Raw genomic sequence first — 12,191 nt, 5'->3', positions numbered from 1 at the left:
GGATCACTCGTGTTGCTCAGGATGCAGCTAAAAAAATTATGATCTGACCATTGTGTGTTTTGTAGGTCACTTCAGTTTTGGGAGGAGTAAATAATACTAGAGATGGATAATGAAATGTCATCCTGTTGAATACCCATCGTTCTCTTTTAATGTAGGAATTTCGTCTGTTGTGGTTTTAGCATGCTTATTTTGCTAACTAGTTGTTAAGTTGCATTAGTTTTTTTATTTGTTTCAGCTGGGCTTTTTTTCTTTTCTTTTTTTAACGATTATTTTTTTCTGAATATTTTGCATTGGCATTTGATTTTTCTTATTTTATTTACATAATAGTCTATCAGTGATATAAAATTATAGGATTTTTGCCTATTAGTGGTATTTAGGGCAAGAGACTTTTAAAAATAATGTACTTACAGACATTGTGACTAGACTGACAATAAAATAAAGCATTGCAGAATATTTAATATCCATGTACTGTAACTCAGTGATGCTGATGTAGTAAAATTATATGTTGTTCTTGCTACTGGTATGAAAACTAACCAGTGTACTTGGCATTGACATGAATTAATCTCTAACTCCTAACCCCTTTTTTGTGATTCTTTTCTTAAAAGTTGTAGTACTGAATTTTAAATGGAGTTTTAGTGGTCTCAAGTTTTCAGTTGCTGAATAACATTATGTATGTTTCAATGTAATTGAGGAAAATTGGTATTCTTACGCATCTAGTATATTAGTAATGAAATGTAAATATCACGTGCATAAACAATATGGGTAATTCAGTATTAACAAGGCTGGTAATGGCACTACAGGCCCTGGAGTCGCGTCTTGCCTCCTGTCGTACTCTTGTGAAGGACACTCAGCGCCCTCTCAGCCTTCCCCCGCCCGGCAACCACTCTGCCAGGTAACACACTAATGCTCTGAATTATATATGTATACATTATTTTGCTAACCTCTACTGATATCCGTTGGTTACTGCTTTTGTCCATGCATGAAAACTCAGTGGGTTTGTTTTAACTTTTTGAATAATGCAGTTGAAGAGCATGTTGAGAAATGAAGAAAGCTTTTTCAATTGGGATGGCATTGCTTTGGGAATTACCTTTGAAACTTTAACACTCCAGTATAATGATCACAAAATTACTTTTGTCATATTGTGATTTTATATTCATTAAAATTGCAGAGCTCCTCATACTTAATTCTATAAGTGGTCTGTACGTAAGGTCTAGAAAACTCTTAGGGAAAGTTAATAACTGCTTTAAGCCTTCACTGCTGAAGTTTTCTTATATGCAAACTATTAAAATTACTTTAAATTTGTCATATTATTGTATTTCACATAAAAGACCAACTGTAAATATTCATATTTTTATCCACATCCATTTAAATAAAATTAGAAGTTGCTGAAATTTTGTGTTCATACTGTCAGGAAAGTTGTTGAATGATGAAAATGGCTGCAAATATTCTCGGCATGTTTAAGAGATATATTATGAGGTTTCCTTTAATGGGTTTTGTGTGCTTTCTAAATATTTTTTATAAGCATAGCATGTTTCTGTTACTGATGTTCATAATGATTGAGGTTTGATATTTCAATTGATGTATGGGGTTTGAAATAGGTAATTAAAATCACTTTGACATCACAAAGCAATTTAGAAGTCTTTCATTAGTGAAGCTGAATCATTAGTTTATTTTTTAAAAATTATAATGGTTCATGTATCACACTAAGTTACATGCAACTGAAAATTTATCATTCTTTTTATCAACTATTCCATGTTCTTGCTGGGTGCACAAAGACTTTGTACATAGCTTACATTTACATAAAAATAGTTTTTTTCTGCAAAAGTTATAATTCATAATATTAATAGATCATTATAAAGACCTATCTACAGTATTCTTAATTAATTTTTCATGTCTGCAAACTAACAGTAACCTCTGCGCATGAATAATTTCACTGTTGCCTTTACCTATACCATACTTTGGTAGCTATGCATAGCACCTGTTCAACAGCAGAAGGATTTAAAGATCATGAAATATATTTACTATTTTCATCTGAGGTTTTTTATCAAATTAGTATAATGTATTATAAAGAAATCATCTTAGGTTTCATTGCAGTTTGAGTTATTCTGTTTTAAAATTGTAAAATGCATGTTACCAAAGACTTGAATGTCGTCCCTTTAATTGGGTGTGGCTTGTCCTGTATTTGTTTAGAATGGTGCCCCTTTTTTTAGGAGGTTTTGAATGCATTTGTTTCAGACTGAACTGACAAAAATGTTAATGAAGTTATTTTTGCATGACTGCAGACTGAAGATTTTAAATCATGTACTTTAGTTTTTTAGGAATCTGGTTTTTTTTATCCTTGTATTGTTAAGTGTAATCTTTTATGGTGTATTTTGGGAATAGAAAGTTTTTAAAGATACTTGGCAAGTTATGTGAAAAATTAAAAAAGAAAGTGCCATCACACGATGTTCATAATATGACTAGATTTACGCTAGTTTGATGTGGTAGGAAACATTGAAAGTCGTCTAGTTGTATTTTATCTTAAATGCTGTGGATATATTATTTGCAAGCAGTGTAGTTTCCTGAACTGGTTAATCGTACTATTATTATTGCTGTTTCATGAAGGAATTCATTAAGTTTTGATAAATTTTCCCTTCCCATAAAAATACAGTGGAATACATCCCCTGTATTTTGTTTCTGGCATATTACAGTAGTAGCTTATGTTGCTTGTTAATGGCCTTTTTGTTTAATTATTGTAAGTTCTGACTTTTTAATTTATTATTTTACTGCTTGAAATTAAAATCCACCTATGATTAGCATGCAGCTGTTGATTTTTATTTTGTGTACTTATTTTCCCCCCCTTTTTTTTTGACAGATGAAAATCCAGCAGATTAACAGAGACTTGAATAGGGTGAACTCAGTATTCAAAGCAGGTAAATGTGAAAAACTTGTTATATGGGCGTAAAAAGGACTCTTAAAGGTTGACCAGAACATTTTGGGTGACATTTTGCACAGCCAATTAAAAGGGTTTGGCTTGATGCATTTTCTCTAGGTATAGCATCAAATTTAAGCTTCTGTTTCTTTCCTTAAAAGTGAAAGAGTAAATATTTTACCATAGCTGCTGCTTTAAGGTGGAACACCATTGCAATAAAGAAATTAATTATTTGAAATGCTTCATTTATATTGATGCATAGTGGGAATTCCACTTGAGCACGGAAATAATCTTACTTCCTTACAAGAATTTATTTCATCTTTAGCTACAGTTTCTATTACTTAAAATGGTTTATTATATAGCAATGGTGAGAATTTTTATTCCATACTGTATGCTGTAACTTGATGAATTTGTTATAGATGACGGAAAAGTGAGTATAGTACTCTTTTCATTTGAATTTAACATTACATTCTAAAGTTTAGAGGTGTTTTCTGAAATTTGAAAGGTGTTCATTTAAAATACAAATCACTGTTTTAATAAGATATATTTGCCTAATCTTGGCATTCACTCAGGTGATTACTTCCGAAAGGGCTGACACTTGTCACCTTGTAAATAAGAAATTCTTGTTAAAGAAATATTCTCTCCTTTGCATTGCCCTAAGATCACCGTATTCCATCTAATTTACATAATAGTGTGCTAATTTTTGCTTCGCACCGTGCTTAGTTCTTTTTTCTTGACTATATATTTTAACTTGTCCCATTCTCATGCTTGTGCTTTAGTTTTATAAAACCAAAACATAATAATTAAGCAGAGCTGAGGTTTTGTTGTGGTTTTTCATGCTAACCTTGTGTGTTGCCATCTAATTCGTGTTTGTTTATCTTACATTGCATTTCTTGCACTATGACATTCTCTTTACCTTTTGCATTTACAGTCTCATTCCTCCCATTTGGTTTTGTTTTGGCCATAAGCTTTTCCTTCTCGTGTGAAGTATTTCGTCATATTGCCACAACTGTCTGAAATTCAGTCTGTTTAACATACACTATCATGTTATTGGTCCTGATTTTTAAAACATTTCAGGTAAAACTTGGAAAATGACTTTACAAATGTAACTATAGGAACACAAATGGTCTTGAAATCTTTCTCTTTATTAGTTTCTTTATGGTGACCAGAGTTACCCTCTAAGAACCATATTCTGTTATATTTAGGCTATATTTGTGTTATGGTACAGTAATTGTCATTGAATATTCTTTTAATCAGGATAATAGTTTATTAGGTTAAATTTCCCTTTTCCTCAAATGGTCCTTAAAAGATTTTTTTTGTTCTTCCTCCAATTTAGGGAATAAAATTTGTTTTATGCTATGCCAATTATGTTTATTTTACTTATACTAGTATACCAGCATTATAAAAAAAAAGATGTAGCCACCATTCTGAAGCTTAGACCTAAAGTATCTTTATTATGCTTGCTGCCTAGTGCCAGTTGGGAGAAGCTGGCCCAAGCTTGACGGTGTAAGTCAAGATGATTGATTTTTACTTGTAGACTCGTTTTGTTGAGCATAAGAAATATAGCTGTACAGTACATTGAGTTTTATGTTAAAGAGTATTTGGAAATTCAAGCATGATATTTACAATGCACAAAATCTCCAGTCATTTTCATAAAAATTAAAAATAAATGCTCCTGTCAACTAAGGCCCAAACCATTGAACGATACTTAACCAATCATTCTGTTTGGCTTCAATTTGGGAATGGAATGAGCTTAGGGATTAGAATGATCTCATGTTTGGCTAAACTTGGACTGTTCATGCCTCAAGAATTGCCTTAATTTTTTACTCTGTTTGAATACCATAGAAGTGTAGGTTTGAATTTTCAATTGGGCCTTGTCTTATTTGGGGGGTAACATATGCCCTTGAGATCATTTCCCGAAGACAGAAGGAGAGGTTTTTCTAGAGATATTCTTGTTTTGTATTTATGGAAAGACTGGAGGGAGACACCCAAGAACCCTTGGTCTTGTAGAAGTATACCCTCAAGAACATAAATAGCAAAGTGACTTAAATTACAGTCCTCTGTTTGGATTGCTGATGGAGTTATATCTGAAGTTTCCACCCTGTGGCCACAAAGTCCTTGGCGAAGGACATGAGGTCCAGCCCCCTATAATCAAGTAAAGACTAAAGCCACTAAAAATGGTCAGGTCTTGCTAGTAAGATTTTTGGAAAGGTTCATACTGAACGCTGTTTGATGAGGCTCCTTAGCGCCGTGGATAGATCTCTGTTGGGAGGTTTTTACTGTTGGACTTACCAAAACTGGCTGAAATGCTAATATATGTTTGAGAGGTCTTTATTTGTTCTATTGTTCCAAGCCTTTCCTTATGTTGACTTAAGCAAGTCAACCTGTAACTTTTGATAACTAAGAGAGACCTGCCTTGATCTTGTTGCACTAAAATGAAGAAATTGCCAATCATGTTCAAGCCTGGTGAAGCCCCATTGTTTCCAGTTGTGTCCACAATCTCGCCTTGCTTGTGAACTGGTACTGTATATGGAGCCTAAAGGTTTATTTACAGTCATCAGCAGCCATTTCTTTGGATGCTAATCTTTACCTTTTTCTTTAAAGTCTAACTAGGGTTTTACTCGAGATGCACTTGGAGTCCAATGTAATCAATGTTTATACATTGTCAGTCTCTAGGATATTGTCCTTTCCCTTGCCTCTGCCACCCATGAAAAACTTTTCAGCCTGTAGACTGGTCATACTAAGAAGAGAGCCTAGCCTCCTTTTTCATGGTATTGGTCTGTTGTAGATCTTTTACAGGGTTTGACAATATCCAAATCAGTTTCCTCCAAAAAGTATTTCTCTACGGGAACGCTTTGTAACCTCTATGTATGAAACTTACTGTCTAATGTAGAAATTGTTGCGTTAGTTTCAGTAGTATCCTCAATAGAGCAACGATTGGCCTTACCTAGGCCCAGCCGTGTCCAGGATCCACCCGTAGATTATTCCATGCCTACCATAAAACCTTGCAACAACTGAATTGAGGAACCATTATGTTGGTAGGATTTGGATTATTTTGCTCAGGGAGTCAGAAATGAACCTTGGAGTGATTGTCATTCTGTGCTCTTCTGACCATCTTTAGAGGTCTTCTGAGTGGGTTCTTGAGATTTGTCATGGCAGTGGTGTAAAAAACAAGGCACAGGTCAGCTGAAGATCAGACTGGTGTGGGTGAATGAATGCTTAACGGTGTGTCACCCTCTTTCATGCCACAAGAATACAGAGAAGGCATTCTTCCTGCTTATATGGGTAAGGTTTGGCTTAGGGTCCTTGGTGACAAATTTAATCTTCTTATCAGGATCAAAGCCTGAACTCTAAAATAAGATACAAGTCCGCTGCTTCCAAGTACCTAAAGATTACCTTTTATGGCATCTTTCTTTGGTTTGTTAACAGTTTCCACTCGCTTGAGTCAAGGGTTTGGTCCTGATGTTAAGTAAATTTATTTTTTATTAAACATGGAATTGTGTTTATTTCAGCAATGGCTTGAGTGTTCTATGGGGATGCTCCTTCTCAAATTTAAGAGGTACCTATATCTTCTCAGGTTCTAGTATGCAATAACTTATATGCATGAAATGCTTAAAAGTTTCAGTATATGTAAGAAGACCCTTCTAGTGTTGGATTTCTTATTGAGATACTGATAGCTTCTTCTGGAGTTGCATTCACAAGAATAGAGACATTGAATGAGTTAATATTCCTCTCACTACACACTTCATCTTGTAAAGGTAGATGGTCCAGTCAGCTGGAATGGCTTTAACAGTAACCTCTGGAAAGCCTAGACCCACTCAATAACTTTCAGATATAAAGGCACAGGGTGCTTGGGTCATTGTAGAACTTGTGAAGGCTCAGTTGCTTCAGGATTAATTTACAGATTGGTAGCATTCTTCTGTGGCCTGCTAACAGCCTAAGTTGTCCCTCCTTCCAATTGAACAACTGCTTCTCTGATAGCACCAGCTTCATCTTTAAGGGGTTCTGTTGCAAGAAATATTTCAACATAATAATTTTTTCTCTGAGGCATTTGCTCTATTGCATTTTGAATTCATAATCATGGAGAACACATCTAAAGTTTTGACCCTCTTAGGATCACTTCTATACATCATGCAGTCCACTGAGTTCAGTATGATAGTAAATGTATCTAAGAAAGGAAATTGGTAATCTACTCTAATTATGTCCACTTCCCATAGTCATGTCCATGTCTCCTCCCAAAACCTACAGAGTTTTGGAGCAAAGTTCACATTGGCAAGAGAGTACTTCACCTTACTCCTCTTCAAGTTGGAAAATTTTCCAAAGAATGACGTCCCTTCCTGTTAAAATAATAACATCTGTGTCTTGGATGACGCATAATTGGAGGAGTATTTATTTTTTTTTCTTAGGCAGTAGTGTGTTCTCTTCGACGAAAGGTATTGCCGTGGTTACTCCAGCATCCTTCACTCTGCTCTGTTCCTTGGTTAAACAAACTTGTACTGTGGAGAGGTTCAGATGTGGCCAAAGCTAAAAGGGATGCATGTTCACACAACATAACTTGTCATGAAACAAGATGCAGTCCATCTTCTCCAGACCTTATTGATTTAAAGGTATTAAACCTTGTTTCAGACTTGTCTCTTGAAAAGTTGGTAGAGAAAAGTAGTACTGTATGTCTGTATGTGTTTAATCTGTTCAGGAGCTAGCTTGTAACCCAAAACAGTTTTCCCCCATTACTAGCTAAGCTACAACCCTAGTTGGAAAAAGCAGGATGCTGTAAACACAAGGGCTCCAACAGGGAAAATAGCTCAGTGAGAAAAGGAAATATAGAATAGGGTGCCTGATTGCTCCCTCAAACAAGAGAACTCTAACCCAAGACAGTGGGAAACCATGGATCAGAAGCTATGGCATTACTCAAGACTAGAGAACAATGGTTTGATTTGAAGTGTCCTAGAAGAGCTGCTTACCATAACTAAAGAGTCTCTTTTACCCTCACAAATGGAAAGTAGCCACTTAACAATTACAGTGAGGTTGTTAACCCCTTGAATAAAAGTTAATTTTTTGGTAATCTTAGTGTTGTCAATTGTATGAGGAAAGAGAAGAATGTGTAAAGAAAGAGCCAGATCATTCAGTGTATGTGTTGGCAAAGGATTGTGAGCCATAATCAGAGAGGGATCAATGTAGTACTATGTGGTTTAAAAGACCCAATAACACTACCAGTAGTACCTCAATGGGTATCTGGTGCTCATATTTAATGTTGTTAATGGTAATTATTGAACAATCATAACCCCTGACATCAGAAATGCATACAAATGAACAAGCCATAAGAAAAATAGAAATAACATTGTAAAACAATATAAATGGCATTGAAATTAGATGATAAAGTTGCTACATGGCAACACTCCCTCCTGATCTGATGCAAACCTGTGAAGGCTGTTTGGATTATTTCTCGTGCGAGCATAATGATCTACTAACATACTGTTGTGATCAATGGGTGGATTGAGGCTAACCTATTTGTAGAGCCTCCTTGATTGGCATACTGAAAGGAGATTAGTATTACCCTTTGAAACTCCTATTGCAAATGCAATAATCCTGCTTACCAGTGCCCATCCGATGAGCTATTGTACATATTTCGGCTGATATTGTGACAGTAGTTCTCAACCTGACAGGGGGTGGGTCTCATTACAAAAAGAAGTCTGATGTTTTAGTAGTTGTCCAAGAGGAGTTTCTGGAGTTAAAGTTCAACTTTACAGCTGAGGTTAATTTCAAAGAATGGGATCATAAGATTGTTTTGTCTCAAATACTTAAAATACTAACCCTCTCGATGTCACATCGGGCTCTTTGGATCCGCATACCGTATCTTTTCGAAGCTACATTTTTCAAATTCGGTGGCTGTCAGAGCCTAGTACAGAAACCGGCTGAATGTGGAAGCAGTGTTGCATACCTTGTTAACTTAAGAAAATATCTTCAGTAAATGTTGTGTACCTAGATTATTTCCACAAAACCCATGCTCAATAGGACTAAAAGCAACCATATATATTTTTTTTAAATAACAGGTGGGTGGGAATATAATCTATTAGGCTGGAGATGCATGGAGGACTTAGAGGGAAGGACCAACCACTAACTAGTAAAGACAGTTATGATATAGTCTTCTCTATTCAAACCACAAACCATGCTCAAAGAAGTTTTGGTCTGTCACATTTCTTATACAGTATGGGCAATGTCTTAAAGGTGGAATATTATGCAAATGATACTAGGGGAGAATTCTTACTTTGTATTGTTTGGGTGGAAACAGACAGATTTACCACTATTCATCCATGCAGGTTATTGCGATAGTCAGCATAGTGAATTCCTCGAAAAGGGTATTTGAAATAAATATTATTTTTTCTTAACAAAATAATTATCTAGAATTCATAGGAACTCCCTCCCATCCCCACTTTTATTGGTTCTAGGTCGTAGGAATTTTCTTTTTAGACAAGATATAGATGTAATGGTATAAAGGGGTAGCTCAACTAGTCGAGTGTTCTGGCAACCACCTTGAAGATAACTATTGTAAGGAATGGAGCATTTTTTCTTAAGGTTGACAAAGCCTTACTTCAAAGGCACTGTAATACAGTGAATTTCAGGTAAAGTAATTTTGTTATAAATATTAGGTCGTTAAAGTTGCAGAGAAGCGTATCTAGCCTTATTCGATTACTAGATTAATTTCTTATCCATGACTTTTATTGGATCAGTAGATTACTTTATCCATGGCTTTTATTGGATCACTAGATTACTTTATCCATGGCTTTTATTGGATCACTAGATTAATTTCTTATCCATGGCTTTTATTGGATCTCACTAGATTACTTTCTTATCCATGGCTTTTATTGGATCACTAGATTAATTTCTTATCCATGACTTTTATTGGATCAGTAGATTACTTTATCCATGGCTTTTATTGGATCACTAGATTACTTTATCCATGGCTTTTATTGGATCACTAGATTAATTTCTTATCCATGGCTTTTATTGGATCTCACTAGATTAGTTTCTTATCCATGGCTTTTATTGGATCACTAGATTACTTTCTTATCCATGGCTTTTATTGGATCTTACTAGATTACTTTCTTATCCATGGCTTTTATTGGATCTCACTAGATTACTTTCTTATCCACGGCTTTTATTGGATCTCACTAGATTACTTTCTTATCCATGTCTTATTGGATCACTAGATTATTTTCTTATCCATGGCTTTTATTGGATCACTAGATTACTTTCTTGTCATGCTTTTATTGGATCATTAGATTACTTTCTTATCCATGGCTTAACTGATCTCTCTTCATGGAGAATAAGGAGAATGATTTAGACAATGTTGAATTAAGTGAAAGTGAGACTATCAGGCAATGTAAGTATGTAAGATAACTAACGGATTTGAATCTTTTACCCATAAATCTAAGTAATGATGAATTTTTTCAAAGCTTCTGGATATGGGATTTACCAAAATGGTTATATTATCCTTTTAAGTCTTTGAAACCTCTGCAAAAAAATTTAAGGGTTTATTTTCTATTTTTGCTAAGTTATTTAATTTTATCTGTAATTTGTTGATGCTCTGTTGATCAGTTTGTAAATTATCTGTAGCTTGTGAATTTTCATTGTATTTTAGATAGACTTGTGCATTACAAGTTTCATTTTATTCACTAGAAATGTCAAAATTGTGTCTAAATCTCCCTTCGTATTTTAGAGATGTGAATTTTTTAATTTTGAAAATGTATGTGTTTTGAAGAATATTTCTAGTTTTCAGTTGTAAAAATGTATGTTTGAAGTTTAGAATATATCATCGGTAAGAATTTTTACTAAAGATTTTTTCTATAGATTTTATATTATACACTGTCTGTATACATCAATATACTATTTATTTGCATTGAGATTTTGTTCGTTTATTTTATTCTTCAACGAGTATGTAACCCCACACCAGGGTGTATTATTGAATCCAGTACTTTATTTAATGTGTATGATTTATTCCAAGGAGTTTTGATGTAACAGAAGTCATTAATGTGGCTTTGCATGAGTATCTTGATGTTAATGTCTACGGGAATGATGCATGCTGTAGCTATTGAAGTTTTGTTTTTGTCTCATTAAATTTCTAGTTTATATCATGTTGATAAATAACTTAAAAATTTATCAAACATTTGTAATAAGTTTATGAAGTGTTTATAGTAAAGCATAATTTTTATATTACAGACCGAACGAGCTGACATGCGGCTCCCATATCGCAACCTCTGTGACTCCTGCTTAAAACTGCCACACTATTCATCAAAATTTGCTAATAGTGATATATCTGAAGAACTTTTAAAGTCCTCACAAGCTCTGAAAAATTGCAATGTAGGAATCGGTAAGCATTATCCTGTTAGTGATTTAAGAGAAACAGATTTATCCCATGTACGTTGTAAATTAATGAGTCGGAGATCTTTTAAATATCCTTCACAGAATGACTTACGAGATTCAAAGGCTAAGCCACAGCTAGGGCATCAAGGAAACAAATCCAATTTTATGTATAACAGTACTTATCCTTTATCGATAACTAAAGAGTATTTTTTTTGAGTAAGAAATATTTATTGATGTTTATTTCAATCCTGATGCAACAGAAATATTTCACATTGGGAGTGATTTATGTTTGTATATAAATTTATCTATTAAGAAATGCTCTTGATGCATATCTAATAAAACAAAAAATACTTTATAGTGCAAGACAAGGATTCTATGTATATTTTGCTTATAAACATTGCAGTGTGCACCCTATATACAGTACAGGTATATTGTTTGCAATAAGGAATTGCTTCAGACATCAGGTGCTCTACTTTCATACATTTTTCCTTAAATAGTTAAAAAAAAATATCAATTATCTCAAATATGCATCAAGTGATAATACAATGAGTGATTACCTCTCAGGAGATAATAGTTCACTTGGCAGCACTCAGTTTAGTGATGAATTTCACGGTAGTACGCTGTTGTGATTTAACTCTTTTAAAGTGCCCAGAAAACTACATTGCATCATTACAGACGAGAAAGCAGTGCACGCCACCTTCATTTCAGAAACTCCAATTGTACTTAGGTCATGATGTGCATTGCTTGCTTGCTATTTTACTTTGTAATTATTTGATATTTAATAGGATTATTGAAATGTTGATAAAGATGCATTCCTTTCATGTCAGTGAACTAAGATGCCAACACTCTTGGTTGTATAATATTCTAAAAATGAAAATTTAACACCATGTTGTGCAAAATTATACTTCAAACAAAGGTA

General features: G+C 34.2%; 1 protein-coding gene across 4 annotated transcripts in view; it reads left to right on the top strand.

The window, feature by feature from the left end:
* The window catches only part of LOC137654766 (nuclear distribution protein nudE homolog 1-like), a 166,511-nt gene extending 154,320 nt beyond the window's left edge, over positions 1 to 12,191 (top strand). The window contains exons 8-9 of one of the 4 annotated variants that reach the window (XM_068388703.1): positions 801 to 892; positions 11,129 to 11,326. In XM_068388703.1, the coding sequence (XP_068244804.1) occupies positions 801 to 892; positions 11,129 to 11,183 (147 nt within the window). In that variant the 3' untranslated portion in view covers positions 11,184 to 11,326. Of the gene's footprint in view, positions 1 to 800; positions 897 to 2,854; positions 2,913 to 11,128 lie in introns of those variants that run through there. The other 3 variants (XM_068388705.1, XM_068388701.1, XM_068388704.1) reach the window with 3 other exon arrangements.

This window comes from Palaemon carinicauda, chromosome 15 (genome assembly GCF_036898095.1).
Source record: "Palaemon carinicauda isolate YSFRI2023 chromosome 15, ASM3689809v2, whole genome shotgun sequence".
NCBI classification, from domain to species: domain Eukaryota; kingdom Metazoa; phylum Arthropoda; class Malacostraca; order Decapoda; family Palaemonidae; genus Palaemon; species Palaemon carinicauda.
The sequence above is the reverse complement of the archived record's forward strand: the minus strand, read 5'-3'. Positions and strand labels throughout refer to the sequence as shown.